Genomic DNA, 20,895 nt, shown 5'->3' with positions numbered 1-20,895 from the left:
CTTCTTTACCGGCTGAGTAGTGCATACTTCCTCCAATCTAGTGCATACTCTGTAAGTATGCGATTCCGGACGCAGCTCGTGACTTAATTGTCGCATAGGCCAGACGTCACTCCCCGAGACGCAAAAATAGTAACGCACAGTAACTTGGATAAGTAACTTTAATCTGATTACTGGACTGGAAATAGTAACACGTTAGATTACTTGTTACTGAAAAATGTGGTCAGATTAGAGTAACGCGTTACTAAGTAATCAGTGGTCATTACATTGGATAAACTGTGGAGCGTGCACCATGTCCATTTTTCCCGATCTGAGTGTCACCCAGGGGGATCAAACTAGTTTTGGATGCAAGTGTCGGCATTTAGGTGGCACTTGCATTCAAATCCACTTACAATCGTGACAAGCACAGTGAGGCTTAATGGACTTGCTTAAGGACCCAACAGTGGCAATCTGGCAGCGGTACGACTTGAACCAGTGACCTTCCGATTATCGCTGAGCTATTACTGCCCATCCTGCCTTGTCTTATGCAGGAAATGAAGTTTGTACAGTTGATTGTATAGCTATAAAACTTCACTTTGTTTAATTAACTCACTTCAGCGAAGTTCATCATCTCCACAAGACAGAAGAGCAATCAGCCTGGCAAAAAGCCTCGCGTTAGTTATTTTGGGGGGCCATTAACTGCATTAACTGAGAGGCCTAATGTGTAATACAGTGCTTGGAGAGATGGAGAGCTTGAAATGAGGCTTTACACCAATAGGGACATGTACAGCATCCAGCTTTGTGGCAGAAGTCACTAACAGTAAATGATATTACAGTTTAATAGAACGTAAATCTTAGAAAATAAATTGAACTCTGTCGGAGCACTTTATATAAGACATTTATATTCATCTCATGGACATGAATCAACCGAAAGACCTGAAAAGCGAGACACATTAAGAAGGTCTTAAGAACTTGTGAAGAGCTTATTCTTTTTTCTACCATTCCACACATTCACCCACCAAGCTCACCTTGCAAACATCTGCTTCTCTGATGCAAAGCATAATTGGTGTAGACTTCACATCTGTCCAAAAGCATATGGGCTAGAACCCAGGGAGGGGAAGAATGACCAGAAACCATCTGGCCGTTCACTAACTAAGCATCTCACAAAGCTTCAGTCTTAGTAGGCATGAGCACCAAGCCAGATACGGCCCTGAATGAAGGGATATGGACTTAAATAATAGAGATCTCCAGCTTTCAGAGCATCCCTGCCAAGTCTGGAAAAGGCCTGCAGTTAAATGATTTGCCATGAGAAGAGCAAGGTTATGAACTCAGCTCAAACAGAATCATATTTCACACAGTCTGACTTAGTTCAGGACTTGCTGTCAAAGTGAATACTCTATGAATCAGGTCAGAACGGCAGCCTTAAATGTCCAGGTCTTGTTTTTGGCAAAATTTGTGGTGCAAATTCTTTGTATTTAAGGCATTTATGAGGCTGATGCTTTTAGCTAAAGCCATGTACAATTAAATACACCGATCAACCATGACATTAACACCACCTTCTTGTTTCTACACACACTGTTCATGTTATCAGCTCCACTTACCATATAGAAACACTTTGTAGTTCTACAATTACTGACTGTAGTCCATCTGTTTCTTTGCATGCTTTGTTAGCCCCCTTTCGTGCTGTTCTTCAATGGTCAGGACTCTCCCAGGACCACTACAGAGCAGGTATCATTTAGGTGGTGGATCATTCTTAGCACTGCAGTGACACTGACATGGTGGTGGTGTGTTAGTGTGTGTTGTGCTGGTATGAGTGGATCACACACAGCAGCGTTGATGGAGTTTTTAAACACCTCACTGTCCCTGCTGGACTGAGAATAGTCCACCAACCAAAAATATATCCAGCCAACAGCGCCCCGTGGGCCGCGTCCGGTGACCACTGATGAAGGTCTGAAAGATGACCAACTCAAACAGCAGCAATAGATGAGCGATCGTCTCTGACTGTGTCTGATCCACTCATACCAGCACAACACACACTAACACACCACCACCATGTCAGTGTCACCGCAATGCTGAGAATCATCCACCACCTAAATAATACCTGCTCTGTAGTGGTCCTGTGGGGGTCCTGACCATTAAAGAACAGGGTGAAAGCAGGTTAAAAATGTATGTAGAGAAACAGATGGACTACAGTCAGTTATTGTAGAACTACAAAGTGCTTCTATATGGTAAGTGAAGCTGATAAAATGGACAGTGAGTGTAGAAACAAGAAGGTGGTTTTAATGTTATGGCTAATCAGTGTATAAGTACAATTGAAGCATTTGAGGGTGTAGGACCTTGCTAAAAGGCCCAACAGTGGCTTAAACTAGCTACCACGGCTCATAGAAATGCAATCATTTTTAGCCTTACATTGGTTCTAGTAGAGAAAAATGAAGTCACAAGCTCAAATCATTTTACATAGAGATTTAAAGTACTGTGCCTTGTCACTGCGCACTCTAAAATGGTTCTGGCAGAGCAAATTATGGTTAAGTACTCAGCTTTGTAGATTTAAATTTCTTACACTTGAATATCAAAGCCTCACTGAATAGTGAATCTCTAAATGCTGTGATTTTGGGGAGCTGTTTGGAAATATTTTTTTTGTTCCATCATAATTGTGCTCAAACTGAGGTCTGTGAGGACCTGGTTTTATGAATATAGTGGAGAACCTCCATTGACCTGCACAAACCATTGAGACTTGGGGACAAACTCCCACAGACTCCCTTCTAACAGATCCAAAATCTTAAGGGGAGGCTTTCCACAAGAGTAAAGGCTGGCATAGCTGCAAAAGTGAGGGTCAACTCTATGCTTTTGGTCAAACAGTGTATCTGTAGACCTGATTGTTGCCACATTTTGCTTTATCATGCTTTAAGTTCCTGCATTCAAATAGTTTAGCTGAGCAAATGGCATTCATAAACCTTTTCACACCTCACTTCTCTTACAATTTAATTAAAAGAACTAAAGGTCAAAACCATGCTGAAGTGTGTGCGCTTCAAAACGCTTGAAAACCTCAAGATATTGCTGTAGCACTTTCAGGAGAGCAAGGAGAGGTCACAAACTCAGATCAGACTTAAACTTCTAATCATTTTAACTGGAGAACTAAAGTCCCAAACCTCATTGCTGCTAAATAATTTAATTAAGAGCTAAATTAGTTCTTATCTCAGACTCAAACCTCTCATTTAACTCCAATCTCACAACATTTACTGGTAAACCTGAAGGGTCAGCATCAAGCTCTGTGGCCCAACATGCTAGACAATGCTTTCTAATCAAAATAAGATCGAAATCATGTCAAACCTTCCTACTTATCATTTTTCTTGAAGACCTGACTTTCTCAGACTCAAATTTCTCTGGATTTGTTATCTGGAGGTTTAAGTTGGAGCCAAGGATCTCTTCATGTTCAAGAAAAAAATTGACTGACCCAGTATTGCTGCTTTGCACAAAAAGTCCCAAGCCTCATCACTGCTAAATAATTTAATCAGGAGCTAAATTAGTTCTTATTTCAGACTTAAACCTCTGCTTTAACTCCAATCTCACAACATTTACTGGTAAACTTGAAGGGTCAGGCCTTAAAATCAAGCTCTGTGGCCTAACATGCTAGGCAATGCTGTCTAATATCATTCAAAAATGCTAAAGCAGATTAAAATCTTCCCAAACATCCCTACTCATCATTTTTCTTGAAGACTTGATATGACAAAAACTTTCTCAGACTCAAATTTCTCTGGATTATTTCTCTGGAGGTTTAAGTTGGGGGTTTTAAACTTTCTGGAGCCAAGGACCTCTTCATGTTCAAGAAAAAAAATTGACTGCCCCAGTATTGCAAGCCTCATTGCTTCTAAATAATTTAATCAAGAGCTAAATTAGTTCTTATTTCAGACTCAAACCTCTCACAACATTTACTGGTAAACCTGAAGGGTCAGCATCAAGCTTCTCAAAATCAAGCTCTGTGGCCTAACATGATAGACAATGTATTCCAATATTACTGAAAAATGCAAAAACATATCAAAATGAGATCAAAATCTCCTCAAACATCCCTACTCATCATTTTTCTTAAGAACTTGATGCTGATAAGACATTAAAACTTTCTCAGAGTCAAATTTCTCTAGATATTTTATCTGGAGGTTTGGTTGGGGGTTTACATTTTTTATAACCACGGACCTCTTCATGTTCAAGAATTTACTGCAAACCTCATCGCTCCTAAATAATTAAATCAAGAGCTAAATTAGTTCTTATTTCAGACTCAAACCTCTCATTTAACTCCAATCTCACAACATTTACTGGTAAATCTAAAGGGTCAGCATCAAGCTTCTCAAAATCAAGCTACATGGCCCAACATGCTAGACAATGCTTTCTAATATTACTAAAAAATGCTAAACAGATCAAAATGATATCAAAATCTTCTCAAACATCCCTACTCATCATTTTTCTTGAGAACTTGACGCTGACAAGACATTAAAACTTTCTAGAATCTACTGCCCCAGTATTGCAAGCCTCATTGCTCCTAAATAATTACATCAAGAGCTAAATTAGTTCTTATCTTAGACTCAAACCTTTCATTTAACTCCAATCTCACAACATTTACTGGTAAACTTGAAGGCTCTGGCCTCAAAATCACTCAAAAATGCTAAAGCAGATCAAAATGATATCAAAATCTATACAAACATCCCTACTCTCATGATTTTGGACATAATTTTGGACTTGAGACCTTGTAATATTCTATGCTTTAAACTGTTGTACTCTGTTTAACAAGGCCTTTAATACTTTACTGTAACAATATAGGGAGCAAATTTCTTTATATTATTAAGGTCTAAGTAGGGTGTTTTAAAATTTTTGTAGCTAAGAACCATTTTATATTCAAGACAAAAAACCACTGCCCCAGTATTGCAACTTTGTACAAAAAGAACTGAAAGTCCAAGCCTTGTCTGTGTCAAAGTATGTGTCCTACAACGCTTTAAGATCTTGTGATAAAATGATCTTGCCAGGAGCGCAGTGACAACACTCAAACTCCTGAGTCAGCCTCAATCACAAAACCTTATCTGGAGACCAAAAGGTCTGGGTTTTATCACTGTCAACGTGTGTGCACTAAAATGCTCTGAGATTCAAATCTAGACTGATTTCAATTTTAGCTTGAAGTTCATGTTTTTATACAGCTTTACTGACTTTTTATCAGGGGACAAGGACCAGACGTCTCGACTGTCAGTGTTCAAGTAGCATAGTGACACTTTTTTTTTTACCACAAAGATGGTAGTGAGGTCACAAACTCAATCAAACCTGGGTGTGAGGATCATTTTTTATTCATCAGTGTAAGGTCACAAACACAGAACCTCGATTTACCTGCTCTAAGCCCAGACCTGAGGACAAAATCCCACCGATTTACTTAAAAATCTTGAGGGAAGGCTATCCAGAAGAGTGAAGGCTGGTATAGCTGCAAAGGTGATGGTCAACACTATAGTAAGGTGTTCTGAGTAATGGGAAGTCTTACTCTAGACCTAGTTTCACTAGGACACCTGAAGATCCAGACCTAATCAACAATCCTGTGGTGTAGATTATTTTAAAATGCTCCAGCAGTTCCAGCAGATCAAATGAGGTCAAATCTTCTCAAACATCCCCACTCTCATCATTTAGCTTGAAGACTTGATGACCTGTAGGTCCAGATTTTGTAACAATCTATGCTTTAAAGTGTTCTGTTTAAACTGTTTAAACAATGTTCTACAATACTTTTTGTAACAATATCAAGGAGTAACATAACAACAAAAACTCTATCCAGACCTTATCAACAATTCTGTGGTCTAGAATATTTTAAAGTGCTCCAGCAGTTCCACCAGATCAAAGATCAAATTATTCACAAAGAGCAGTGCCACGGTTTTACCAGGAGACCGGAAACGTCCAGGGCTCATCAACAGAAAGAATAGCTTTTCATGTCTGAAAACATTTAAGATCCTGTTCACAAATTCAGCTCCACAATTCTACCAGGCTTTGTTGTTAAAAAGAAACATCCAAAGCACTTCACATATCCTTTTTAACATCTTTATATCCTTTTCTAATATGGTGTTGACATTAAAAGGGTGTCGAGTTTAATTTATCACTCCCACAATTTTATGCAAAAGGGAAATCAAAAGGGTTTAATTTCTGTCACACAACTGCGAACTTTGCCGTCTAGTTAAAGGCACGTGCTTAAGTACTCTAGTCCCTACATGGTGCGGCTCTCTGTAAGGCAATACCCAAGACAAAGCTTGCGCTTGGTGTCTTTGGGCATTTCCCAAAGCATGTAGAGAAACAGATGGAAACTACAAAGTGTTTCTATATGTTAAGTGAAGCCGATAAAATGGACAGTGAGTTTAGAAACAAGGAGGTGGCTGATCGGTGTATACAGAGTATATCACAACAAACAGTCTCTAAGATGTCTAAAGGATTCTGCAAATTGCAGATGTTAATAACTTAAGATTTGAACCTACAAAGTTATGATTGGTAGCACAAAGCTCTACCAACATGGCTTCCATTGGCCTTGTTATTACAATCTTATTACACCGTTATTACACTAACAGTGCAGACTCGTACCTGGAGACCGGAAGGTCCAGGCTTCGTCGTCATCAAAGTGCGTGTCCCCTGCCGTGAAGCGTTCCCCGGGAAAAAACGCATGTGCCACCGTACCACCGGGCCCGTCAAACGGGTAGCCATCGTTATGATCCGCTTTGGTGAAGTCTATCTGAATGTCTGCCTTGTTACCCGCCACTTCATGAAAGTTAAGCGGTGTGATGTCACTCCACACCTTCAGCGCGTAGTACATCAGGGCTCGGACCGTTTCCCTGCCCAGGACAGCCGACTCCTTTGGAAATGTTCGCACCCTGGAAACAAAGAAAAGAAAAGATCATGAATAAACCAGCGCTAAAGTTCTAAGGCCACGTCTGGTGTCATTTGAATTTTTCCTATTTCACACATAAGCAAACACTAGTGTCAAAAACAAATTAGGTTTGGACTTGGCATTTAAAAGCTAGAACTAAAGCTAGCAGATAGTGAAAAAAACAAAACAAAAGCACAGCTATTGAATAATTTTGGTCCAATGAAGCTTTCTAAACTGTGCCACCCCATTGTGGATTACTCGATAATTCTGGATAATAGGATTTTACTCTCTGAATGGCATGAGAGGTTTATACAAAAAAAGGCCAATATTCAGGCCAAGTGCCACTCAGAAACATGGTAATCTCTTTCACCGGGGATAATTTGAGTCCTACGTCTAAGCAAAGAAAAAAAGGAAAATCCATCAATAGAAAATTAATCTCCAGGTGCAGACTTACAAATGTGAAACAGAAACGAGGACAGTTCTCCTAAAACTGATAACTTCTAAATACTCCTGCACTTGCAGCGTTAAGATGTGTCCCGGACAGATGTTTGGATGCTGCTCCCATAGCAAAGTGCCACCTGCTCGAAGGCAGAATGCAAATGTCCTCAGACGCTGAGTTGAAGAGCAGGAATCCACAAGAGCTCTCAAAGATGCACAAATTATGCAACATAACAAGGTCACCAGACACCTGTATTGCATTAGAGATGAGCTGAGCAAGCTTTCCTGTTTACAATGTTAGGACCATCTGCCTGATCAGCTGCATCGTTATTACCCGCGTCGCCCCGTAACCGTTCGGTGCGACTCGTATTGCAAGCGTGATTGACGTATTGAATCTCAAATGAGGTACAGATGTATGACAGGACTGGTTGATCTTGACATCGACGAGAAAAGTTCATTAATTATTTATAGCTGAAAATATTCACTCAAATGTTACAGTTACTGAGATGGGATTCATTAAAACACATACAAAGTCAGAGTCTGGGACTGATTACATTAAAAGTTGGAACAATACTATGTTTGGTTCAGCCTTATAGGAGCTGTGAAGCATGGTGGAGGAAGCATTGCAGGTTTTACCTGCTTTTCAACAACTACATCAGTTGTGGAACAAGCACTGTGAAATACAGACGTGTGACAGGACTGGTTGATCTTGACATTGACTAGAAAAGTTCATTAATTATTTACAGCCAAAAATATTGGCGACAAACTTTTCTGTGTCCCCACTTTACCTGTTCATTATGTAAATAATTCCACGTTCATTCATATTAAAAACACTCTGGCATAAGAATAATGTTAGCACAGCATTTATCTCTCAGCTTCAGCTTCATGATAGAATTCGTTGACATCCATCAATGTTCTGTCACCACAATACCCAGCATTCATTACTCACGGATGTCATTTTCTTTGAAGGACAGGGGAGAGAAGGTCTGACAGAGACTGTACGGAAAACAAATGGGTTACAGCAAGTAATTGCATATGTACACAGTGCACCTCTTTGGTAGCTGAATAAATGAGTAGTAAGTGTAGGTACGAGGCTGGCACGTCTGATAAACTGGCACTTGAGGCCTTGAGGGTTTGTTTTTTTTTAAAATATGGGAGGAAATGATTATACTCACAAAATGTGCCAGGTTTTGTGTTTGCCTGAATGAATAATTTTAAAAGACATGAATTTAATAGCAGTCTTGAGATTGCAGTGATTTTTTACGACTGTCTTGTGACTGGGCGGCACGGTGTCTCGGTGGGTAGCACTGTCGCCTCACAGCAAGAAGGTCCTGGGTTCGATCCCCAAATGAGGCGTCCCGGGTCCTTTCTGTGCGGAGTTTGCATGTTCTCCCCGTGTCTGCGTGGGAGCTCCGGTTTCCTCCCACAGTCCAAAAACATGCAGTCAGGTTAATTGGAGACACTGAATTGCCCTATAGGTGAATGGGTGTGTGTGTGTATGTGTGTCTGCCCTGCAATGGACTGGCGCCCTGTCCAGGGTGTTACTGTGTGCCTTGCGCCCATTAAAAAGCTGGATAGGCTCCAGCAACACAACCCCCCCCCCACTGACCCTAATTGGATAAGCGGTTAAGAAAGTGAGTAACACTCACTACAGATTAAGCTAATTAATCACAAAGCATTTTTATATGACATTTTACTTACATTTTTCTCACAATGCCAGTAAATCCTGACTGACTGTGTATCCTCTAAAAAGAAATTAAAAAGCCTGCTGCCAGACATCCAATGCCTCCTTTCAGACATTACCAGAAGCTTGTTTTTCCAGCTGTTTAAACTAGGAGATGTCACTCTGGAGATGAGAGCGGGCATGTTTACAACGGGAGGATAAATTCTTACATTTTCAATTTTGGCCCGAATCAAATAATCCTCTCGGAGAAAAAAAAAAAAGCTTCTCGCCGGAGCAATCGAAGAGCCGAAATTAAAAACACTTTATGACAGATGGATTCACATTTTATGTTTCTGTATCATATGGGTCATTTTTATGCTCTTGTCTGTTTAATTGACAGCTACATTGTAAAGCAGAGGAATTGATTGTTAGCTTTTCATTTTTGGTTGCTTTGTAGCCTGTAAATAAAGCAACTGGGTAACTGGGACTCTCTGATTGCCTCTGTTATTGCACATTTATCACAGTAACTAATCTTGGATTTTGATTCATGGGTAGAAAAAGAAAACTTGAGTCATGCCTTTTCACTACGACATTATTGCTTTGCGATGATTGGTTGTACAGATGGGTCAGTGTTCTCTAATGCCCTCTGTCTCGGTTCGCTTGAAGCAGACTAGCCCCTTATCATGTAGCCCACATCCAGTTTATTCTTGGTCTTTCTTATCTTCCGAGTCCATTCATAGTCTTGACATAACGCTGCCTTCAATGGTGTCATGTGGGAGCTTCATTATATGCAGTAACTAAACTTGCAGGACTTAATGGGACTCTTTTTCTGTTCTGGCCACCTTGTAAACTTGCTCAGTGGTCATCATCTTCCTCAAAATACACCCATCAGCCATAACATTAAAACCACCCCCTTGTTTCTACACTCACTGTTCATTTTATCAGCTCCACTTTCCATATAGAAGCACTTCATATGTTCTTCAATGGTCTGGACCCCCACAGGACCACCACAGAGCAGGTATTATTTAGGTGGTGGATCATTCTCAGCACTGCAGTGACACTGACATGGTGGTGGTGTGTTATTGTTATTGAGTTGTGCTGGTAAGTGAATCAGAAACAGCAATGCTGCTGGAGTTTTTACTGCACTCACTGTCCACTCTATTAGACACTCCTACCTAGTTGGTCCACCTTGTAGATGTAAAGTCAGAGACGATCGCTCATCTATTGCTGCTGTTTGAGTTGGTCATCTTCTAGACCTTCATCAGTGGTCAAAGCACTGTTTTAGGTTGGTGGACTATTCTCAGTCCAGAAGTGACAGTGATGTGTTTAAAAACTCCAGCAGCGCTGCTGTGTCTGATCCACTCATACCAGCACAACACACACTAACACACCACCACCATGTCAGTGTCACTGCAGTGCTTAGAATGATCCAACACCTAAATAATACCTGCTCTGTGGTGGTCCTGTGGGGGTCCTGACCATTAAGGAACAGCATGACAGGGGGCTAACAAAGCATGTAGAAAAACAGATGGACTACAGTCAGTAATTGTAGAACTATGAAGTGCTTATTATGTTATGCCTGATCAATGTACAGAATATTTTATATTTGTATTTTTATATTTGTCATTTCTTTGTACTTTTTCCAGTTAGGGTTCGAAATAATTAACAATAATTAACACAGATTCTTGTTTTTAATGCATTTTACAAAATGCCCAACACTTTTGGAAATGGGATTTGTACATATGGACAACAGCATTTCAGCAAGGACAACAAATGCTAAAATGGTTTAATGTGTTCAGCAGTTTTGCAATAATCCCTCATAAATCCTCAAATTTAAAGCATTTTCACGTTTATCTAAAATCCATTTTAAACACGTCTTTATCAGCTAACTCATCTGCAGGTATCAGTAGACCTGGGCATTAGAATATCATTAATTCCTGCAGCATCTTACAAGGTTATTCCACCATGATCACTTGACAAACAGTACAAAATAATTCCATTTTAGAGCTCTCAAAACTGGGAAAAGAAAATCCGGCTAGACGACGGCTTAATGATCCATGACCCCCGAGTAAGCCATTATCTGTCAGCATCAGCCGAGCATGCCGCCCACATTTCTTCTTTGTCCCAAAGTGAATTGCGTGGAATCGTGGTGTGCAAACAACTTTCTTCTGCTCAGCGACGTTAAAACCATTAAAGATCGTAAAACCCGATTCTGTTAAAAACAGAGCCATGTATCTGTGTAAATGGATCAGGTTCTGCTTTAGATTGAAACACTGTAACATAATACTGCTATTAGTGATACTCTGCATTACAGTTCAGTGCACATTACTGTCTAGTTGTGGCTTGTGTTATTGCTACCTACTCTATTATTCTCTAGAAATGAGGTGAGGTGAGGATACTTTATTCATCCCTGTAGGGCAGTTGGTTCCTTGTCCATATTACTGTCATACTAAGACTGTAGATATAAACTTTATTACACACCTACAGTTGGGGTCAGTGTAATGTAATATCCCAGGGTACATAATGTTCTTAGGATTTCAATCATTTCTGCAATTGATGTTTTCAATGACTGTCACCCTGGGCTTGCTCAAAAAGGTTTTTGGTCAGTCAGTCCTGGATTCTGTAAAGTTACTTTGAGACAATATTAATTGTAAAAAGTGCTATACAGTGGTACCTTGAAACCCAACGTCAATTGGTACTGGGAGTGGCGTAGAGTTTAAAAGACGTTGAGTTTTAAGGTATTTTTTCCCATAAGGATGTTTGGGAAACCTGTTAATGCGTCCCATGATCCAGTGGAACTGCATATATTTAAGACTTATGTTGTTTTTGACACTTATACACTAAAAATAACACAAATATAATATAAAAACACTGAAATAAAAAGCTGATTCTTACAATTTCTCAGAACCCTGAGCTGTAACACAAGTTTAAAAGTGAAACAGTGAGGAAAATCCAGCTAAACACAGATACATGTGGAGCTTTCAGAGTGGATTTGATGGTTATTCCACACAAATACATATTCGTCTAACGTATAATTAATTCATAGGTGTAAATAGTTTGTACGGCTGTCTAGGACTCGTAACTTCTCTGTGCCCATTTCTCTGTGCCAATAGTTATCTCTTGCCAAAATTGTACAGTAAAACACAAACTGTCACTTCATGCTAAGATGTAGTTGATGATCCGACGTAATCCATAAACCACCAAAAAAATCTGCTATAAATAAGAAGCTGCTGGAAGACGATTGACGCTTTCCAGTCAAGTGAGCTTTACATTGTTAAACTTCTCACAGCAGTCAGTTTGAATCTCAGCTCTGCTACCGGCAGGCTGGGCACCTACACGAACAATAATTGGCTTGTTCGCAGGGAGGGTGCCGGAAGGGATTCCTCATAACTGATGCAATTACGACCTCTGCTGGCTGATTGACAGCGCCTGCACAGAGACAAGGAATAATATGATCAGGGTGTGACTCTCCATGCCCGAGACTGATCCACATATGAACTCGCCTCGTGCAGGTGAAAAGAAGCGGTCGGGTACTGCGCACGTGTCGGAGGGGGCGTGTGTTAGTCACGGCTCTCCTCAGTCAGGAGTGAAGGTCAACATCAACACCAGACTAGATTCAACTAGATTGGGAGAAATTGGGGGGGGGGGGGGGGGGGAATGCAAAAAAAAAAACAAATTGTCTCTCCAAAATTGGACACACAAACCCAAACTTTCACTTTATACTAAGACGTAGTTAATGATCTGATGTAATCCATGAACCACCAAAAAGATATCTGCTATAAATAAGAAGCTGTTTTTCAGTCAAGTGAGCTTTACATCGTCATGTGCTAAAGGCTGTCGCTCTACAGAAAAACTGTTGAACTTTCAACACCACTAAATTTCTAACCCACAATATATTTAAAAACCTTTAATAAAATAAACTAACAATGTGCGTTTCAATTATTTAATATTTCAGTATTTCACAGTTAAAAGTTTAGAACTTTTTAGGTCAAAACTGCACACATGTTGGTATTTCAGAAAAATAAAATCATTGTTTAACATCCCTGGGGGTAATTTGACGGCCAAACCCCACGGACAAGGTGACAGTGCCCATTTTGTACAAAGTGATTTAAAAAGTTGCTTCACCTTGTCTGGCTCACATAAAGAGCCAGTGGGAGGAAGTACTGGGATTAAAAAACCCAGAAACGTTGTGGCAGGTAGCAGTAAAGTTGCTCCGGTTGTGATCATTATGAATCCGAAATGAGCTGTTGCTGCCTGAAGTGCTCCACAGACTACGTGTAATAAAAATACACTGTCGGGATTTTTTTTGCAGAATTGGACATAAAGTGCTTGTGGTGTGGGTGAAATCCAGACACTCTTGGTTGTATGTTTTAAACATATCCGAATCCAAATCCCTAAGGTTTAATAATTTTAAAATCTGGTGATTGAACAGGCCATGAGCCTTTTATCTACATCCTGGTGCACATCAAACCACTTCTGAATCATTTTAACAGTATCTATGGGGGCATTACCATCCTAAAACATGTGTCAAACTCAAGGCCAACTCAAATCATTTTATGTGGCCCTCGAGAGCTTAAAAGACGCATGATTGTCGTAAAATACACTGTAAAATCGTACATAAACTGCATCTCCCACAACGCATGCCGATTTTGTGACCCGCAAAGTGATCGCACCCCGCCACTAGATGGCAGTGTTTCTACATCAGCATTTAACTGAGGTGGTTTTCCAACAAATGATGTTGAGAAATATTTGCAAATAATCCCAAAGTGTACCAGAAGAAAAAATTGAGGCAGAATGAAGGGAATTAAATTAAAGATGGGCACATGAAAACAAGTAGAAAAACTGGTACGTCTCTTGTGTTATGAGGCCGTGTCTGTGGTAAAGCAGTACAATATAAATGTTGGTTAAATATGCTGGTTGTTATTAAGTATGCAGTAATATTACATCATCAAAGGCATTCAAACACATAATGAACATGCCATTATTAGATGTGTAATATGCCAACCTGCCATGGCTTTACTGGCCAGAAACTCACCATTAACTAAACATTCTGGTTCTCCCTTTTAGTTCTGCTGGTATAATTAGGTAAGCCACAGTCTCCTTATGACTTCTGGTTATGAATCATTACTTTGCTTCTGATATATTTTTAACTACATCTCCTGTTATTAACCCATGAGCTGGTTCTGACATGTACCGTTGTATTATTCTGTGGGTTTGAGGCTGCCATGCTACCGGTGCTATTACTGCAGAACTGCTGGATGTCCGGGGAATCTGAACTTGTGGGACTCACCATGTCCAAAAGCTCACCATTAACATTTTAGTCTCTAACAGACTGAACCAAAGGATGATAAATGTAGATCACAACTATCCAGTAGATCAGGTTTTTTTTTCAATTTTATTTATGCATTTTCTCCCAATTTAGCGTAGTCAATTTGTCTTCCACTGCTGGGGGATCCCTGATTGAAGTCGAGGTGGGTATATTGCCGCCCCCGCCTCCTCCGACCTGCGCACAGCCCTTATCGGAACCCTTTTTCACCTATGCACTCTGCACAGGCGCCTCTCTATATCCATCTACACAGTCCGGTCATCCCGCCCTAGCAGAGACGTGTCTGCTTCAGGCACTGCCAATTATGTCCGCTAGATGGTGCCCAGCCGAATTTCCAGGGTTTTTTAACCACATTTTGTCCATGATTTTTACCCCAACCCAGGCAACACAAACAATGCATCAAAACAAAACATGTTGGAAATGTAAAGCCTCCACAAGGGGGCGTTCATGTACGAGTTCATTTCGTGTTTATATGCCTGTTAAAATTCGTTAATTTAATTATTATTATTATTATTATTATTACTGCTCAGGGAGGGTGGATGTCCTTGTTGAGTCTGGTTCCTCTAAGCATATTGAGTTATATAAGCTGCTTTGAGATGATGTCTTTTGTACACTATATGGCCAAAAATATCTGGACACCTCAGCAAATGATTAAGGTTAGGTGATTCAGCCACACCCATTGCTAACAGGTGAATAATATCAGTTACATAAAGTAACTGGCTGTGAAACAAAGCAAGGTCCATAAAGACATGGTTTGGGGAAGAGTCTGGGGTGGATGAACTTCAGTGTCCTGAACTAGCCTTGACCTCAACCCTATTCTTGTCCAATGTCAGTACCTGATCTCAAAAATGCTTTTTTTTTTTTTGACAGAATGGGCACAAATTCCCACACACACACTCTAAAATCTTGTAGAAAGCCTTGAACTGTGTAGGCTAGTATACCTGCATAGAGGGTTGGGAAGTAAATCCATATCAATGCTAATGGTTATGCACTCCAATTCCCAATTTTCGAGTGCCCATAGATTTTTGGCCGTGCGTTTATGGTCGTGAAAAATGACTTGTTAAATGCAATTATACAGACTCATTATACTCTAGTTTATTTGCTATTATTGATTGTATACACCTGTTAGCGAGGGATGTTGCCGAAACACCTGAACTCAATCATTCAGATGGGTGTCCACATTTATTTTAAAATGATGAAAAATTATGATTATGATTTTTTTTAATTTTGGGAAAAAGTAGGAGATAAAAAGCACCTGATAAATGAGAACATGATAGAGAGAAATGGAGGGTAGGAAACACACAGATGCATATCATACCTCCTTTCCATTTCATTTCCAGCTAATCAGCAGGGGAAATCAAGTCTACAATGGGAATGCAGAGGCAAAAACAGATGCAATCACTCCTAATCCATTTGGGTAATTATAGGGAGTGTTAACAAGCAGCAGGATGATCTCCTGTTCGCCAGTGCTCTAATGTAAAATGATGAACCCGTAGTGAGAATCTGTCTCTGACTGGGGCTGGCTGATGCAGTGTGTGTCCACGACACTTACACACAGCTGATGCTCTGTACTGGGATTTGACTGGACAATCAGTCATCGTTCCCTTGGTAGACACTGAGCGTCTGAGATCAATTCATGCTCGAGAGTTTCCGTGTACACAGGATTTTCTTTCCAATCAAAAGCTATTTCATGGGGTTAAATCTTCATATTTGTGGCTAGTGATGGAACCAGACCAACAGAAATGTTATTTAAAAAATGTATGTCCTTAATTCTACATTTACACCCAGCACAACTACAGTACATTTAAATACATTTAAAACGACCAACCATAACATTAAAACCACCTCCTTGTTTCTACACTCAATGTCTATTTTATCAGCTCCACTTACCATATAGAAGCACTTTGTAGTTCTACAATTACTGACTGTAGTCCATCTGTTTCTCTCCATACTTTTTAGCCTGCTTTCACCCTGTTCTTCAATGGTCAGGACCCCCACAGGACCCCCACAGAGCAGGTATTATTTAGGTGGTGGATCATTCTCAGCACTGCAGTGACACTGACATGGTGGTGGTGTGTTAGTGTGTGTTGTGCTGGTATGAGTGGATCAGACACAGCAGCACTGATGGGAGTTTTTAAACACCTCACTGTCACTGCTGGACTGAGAATAGTCCACCAACCAAAAATATCCAGCCAACAGCGTCCTGTGACAGCTGATGAAGGTCTAGAAGATGACCGACTCAAACAGCAGCAATAGATGAGCGATCGTTTCTGACTTTACATCTATCATTCTCAGCACATATATGAGAATGCGCAGCACAACCGAAGTGCAATGGCTGAGACTCGCCCTGGGTGAACCATATTCTTGATCATGGTCTTGCCCATGCTAGGTAAGTATCAGGTACATATACAGCTGTAGCTCAGTGGTTAAGGTATTGGACTAGTTATCAGAAGGTTGCAGGTTCAAGCCGATTCGGGGTTTCTTTCCGTTTTTTGTTTTTTTGTTAAAGCTGCACGTGATTGGTCAAGAAACGTAGTGGCGTTGGTGTGTTTACACTGAGCAGGAGGGGAGGGGTTACAGACACACACACACACAGCGAGCACACGAACATGAGGGGAGAGGGAGAGAGAGCGAGAGAGAGAGAGAGAGAGCGAGAGAAAGAGAGAGAGAGAGAGAGAGAGAGAGATAGAGAGAGAGAGAGAGAGAGCTCGGCGCTTTACAGAGCCAGACATTACACACTGGAAAGGTGAGGAAAACATAGTAAAGTTTGGACACGAAAAGCCCTTTTACAGAGAAGTGCAGACGCACTGAGCTGGTGGGAGACCAAGTGTTCAGTGTACCCACATCTTATACATGTGATGGCACATAGACTGTGTATCTGTCCCCTCAGAGAGAATCTTTATTAACAGGGCAGATCATAACATAAAGGAGAAACAGTTTTTTGAATGCCAATCTTCGCTAAAGACTTACAAATACTGTCACCTGAATGCTGCTTTTTCTTTTGCACATTTTCATTTATAATTTGTGATGCAAATTTAGAAATAATATACACAATCAGACCTTTTTGTCTAATTGAGATGGGTCTTTGTTTTTGTATTTTATAATTTATTGCTGTAGCACTCTGTTCCATGCTGAGTATATAAATAAAGCCATTTAAATAATAAACATCTGATACAATGTTTTTACATTAGTAATTCATTTTGTAATTTGGCAATTAATTAATTTAAGCAACAAAAAAATCGAAGGAGCCACTTGGGAGCCAAAAGAACCGGCTCTCTAAAAAGAGCCGGAATTCCCATCACTAGTAGCCAGTATATGGAAGAGAAAAAAAATTGGCATCAGGGTTATAGAGTGAAACGGTACTTTGTATAAAATGCAACATCAAATAAAGAAAGTGAACTATTGCTCGACAGAACTGCCTATATTTCTACTCTGTGAAATCGATCCCGTTCTACTCCTGGGTCTGCTATAAAAAAGCTCTCTTCAGGACAATCTGTAGAACAACAATTCACGCTACTTGGCAGCATCGAGTTCATTTCTTTCTCGCTCTGTTTTTCTCTCCGTGTCTGCAACATTTCTCAGGGATCGAGAAGGGGCGTTTTATCATTGATCCTAAAAGTCACAATTTTAAGGGATATTACAGCATCTGGCCTCCGACATAAAACACTACCTTTTTCTTCCCTGCTTTATATGCCGTCCCCCCCCCCAATTTTCTCCTCTAATCTAATCGTATCCAAGTACCCTGTTTGCGTTACGCTTCACCTCTTCTGAGACAACCCTCCACCGCTGACTGAGGAGCTTTGCAACTGACACACGCCCCCTCCAACACATGAGCAGTACCGACTGCATCTTTTCACCTGCACAAGGCGAGTTCATATGCAGACCAGCCTTGTGCACGGACAGCCACACCCTGATCAGCAACATTCCCCAACTCTGTGCAGGCAGAGGTCGTAATTGCCAGTTATGAGGAACCCTGGTCCGGCTTTCCCATCCCTGAACAACAGCCAATCGTTGTTCATGTGGCCGCCCCGCCCAGCCGGATGGCAGAGCTGAGATTTAATACAATGTATTCAAGATCCCAGCTCTGGTGTGCTAGCGTATTTTACCGCTGCGCCACCTGAGCGGCCCTAAATGCCGATTTAAAAAATCAACAGTCATCTGAACCAGTGGTAGCTCAGCAGGTTAAGGTACTGGACTAGTAATCAAAAGGCTGCTGGTTCGCCGCTCAGGTGGCGCAGCGGTAAAAAAGAAACGCGCTGCAACCAGGGCTGGATTCTGAGAAGCGTCGTATCGAATCCAGCCTTGCTTTACCGGTTCGAAGCTGAGTGGCTATATGAGCAACGATTGGCCGGTTGCTCATGTGGGGGGTGGGACAAAGAACCGGATGTGGGTCTCTCTCTGTCAGAATGCGATTGCGTTCTCTGCCGGCTGATTGGAGGCGCTTACACAGAGATGGGAGGGGGTGCCCTTAGGGTGTGTCTCTCCGCATGCAACGCTAGGTGGCGCCAAACTCGTCAATGTGTGGGTGGCAAAGATGCATCTGGCTGCTGCTCGTGTTTCGGAGGGGATACGGGTTAGCTTCAATCACCTCCGTCAGGGCAGGGTTCGGCATAGACAGAGAGGAAGCACGATGCTAATTGAACAATTGGATGCGCTAAAAAGGGGAGAAAAAGGGGTAAAAAAAAAAAAAAAGGCTGCTGGTTCAAGCCCCACCACTGCCATGTTGCCACTGTTGGGCCCCTGAGCAAGGCCCTTAACCCTCAATTGCTCAAACTGTATCAGTCATGATTGTATATTTGTAAGTCGCTTTGGATAAAAGTGTCTGCTAAATGATGTAAATGTAAACCAGGACTTTATATCTCAGTATCTTTATATTCTATAACTGCAGCTACTTGTAAAAAGTTTTTAAGTTTTAAACTGTATATGCATCCCAGTGATTTAATATATAATAAAAATATAATTCACCACTAATTCGCAAAATTACCATAATGCAATAAGTTCACAAATCCTGATAACTGCATAACTGCAGCACGTTTATGACTACAAATACTGTAGATTTAGCCTGAGCAAACATAACATTAACAGTGCTGGGCTTCCTCTCTGCTTCCCTCGATTATTTCACCAAATGATTTTCTATAATTATACAAAACCTTATAATACACAACGGGAACCAGCGATGCCGATTTAGCTAAATTCCTTTAACCGACAACTTGACTCAAGAGGCTATCACAAATGTTGCAAAAAATACACAAGAACATCATCTCATTTGTTACGCGCAGTAAAGGGAGCTCGTGATTTGGCACTGCGTCGTTGTCTCATGGTTTGGATGGTTTGCAAACATTAAGGGGACAGAGGATTAAAAATTAATCCAAGAAACTGATCTACAGAACATCACAGTAGCGGAAGGCATTGTGCAACACAGCAACAAAGGACTTGCATGAAAGTCGACTATGTTTTTTTGGTCAACAAAGGGTCAACCTTTACTAAATAAAAAAATAGCCAATATAAATTGACATGTACACAGATCAGCCATAACATTAAAACCACCTCCTTGTTTCTACACTCACTGTCCATTTTATCAGCTCCACCTACCATATAGATGCACTTTGTAGTTCTACAATTACTGACTGTAGTCTATATGTTTCTCTGCATGCTTTGTTTGCCCCCTTTCATGCTGTTCTTCAATGGTCAGAACCCCCACAGGACCCCCACAGAGTAGGTATTATTTGGGTGGTGGATCATTCTCAGCACTGCAGTGACACTGACATGGTGGTGGTGTGTTAGTGTGTGTTGTGCTGGTATGAGTGGATAAGACACAGCAGCGCTGCTGGAGTTTTTAATACCTCACTGGCACTGCTGGACTGAGAATAGTCCACCAACCTAAAACATCAAGCCAACAGCGCCCCGTGGGCAGCGTCCTGTGACCACTGATGAAGGTCTAGAAGATGACCGACTCAAACAGCACCAATAGATGAGCGATCGTCTCTGACTTTACATCTACAAGGTGGACCAACTAGGTAGGAGGGTTTAATAGAGTGGACAGTGAGTGGACACGGTATTTAAAAACTCCAGCAGCGCTGCTGTGTCTGATCCACTCATACCAGCACAACACACACTAACACACTAACACACCACCACCATGTCAGTGTCACTGCAGTGCTGAGAATGATCCATCACCTAAATAATGACCATTGAACAGCATGAAAGGGGGCTAACAAAGTATGTAGAGAAACAGATGGACTACAGTCAGTAATTGTAGAACTACAAAGTGCTTCTATATGGTAAGTGGAGCTGATAACATGGACAGTGAGTGTAGAAACAAGGAGGTGGTTTTAATGTTATGGTTGATCGGTGTAGTTTCACTCCACACACACTCCAAAATCTTGAGGTAAGTCTTCCAAAATGATAAGCTGTATCATCCTGCAACCCAAATGTGTTTCACACTAAAGACAGGGAGGGAGAATGACTCTAGTGAGCTGTATGATTGGTACAGATAGGTTTGAGAAATCTCAGCAGGATCCGGTCATTAAAAAGTGCCGACACTTCGGATACAGGTCTGCCAAAACAATCCACCGTCTATAGAAACACTCACACACACCAGACAGCTGGCATGCCCAG

General features: G+C 41.0%; 1 protein-coding gene across 1 annotated transcript in view; it reads right to left on the bottom strand.

Annotated features, from left to right (window-relative positions):
• Positions 1-20,895, bottom strand: part of mmp17a (matrix metallopeptidase 17a) — a 107,727-nt gene that overhangs the window by 20,984 nt on the left and 65,848 nt on the right. Inside the window, exon 4 of the mRNA XM_063011866.1 lies at positions 6,568-6,854. Coding sequence (XP_062867936.1) covers positions 6,568-6,854 — 287 coding nt within the window. The remainder of the gene's footprint in view (positions 1-6,567; positions 6,855-20,895) is intronic.

This window comes from Trichomycterus rosablanca, chromosome 16, assembly GCF_030014385.1.
Source record: "Trichomycterus rosablanca isolate fTriRos1 chromosome 16, fTriRos1.hap1, whole genome shotgun sequence".
In the NCBI taxonomy this organism is placed as follows: domain Eukaryota; kingdom Metazoa; phylum Chordata; class Actinopteri; order Siluriformes; family Trichomycteridae; genus Trichomycterus; species Trichomycterus rosablanca.
Note: the sequence above shows the minus strand (reverse complement) of the source record. Positions and strands in the feature narration are given on the sequence as shown.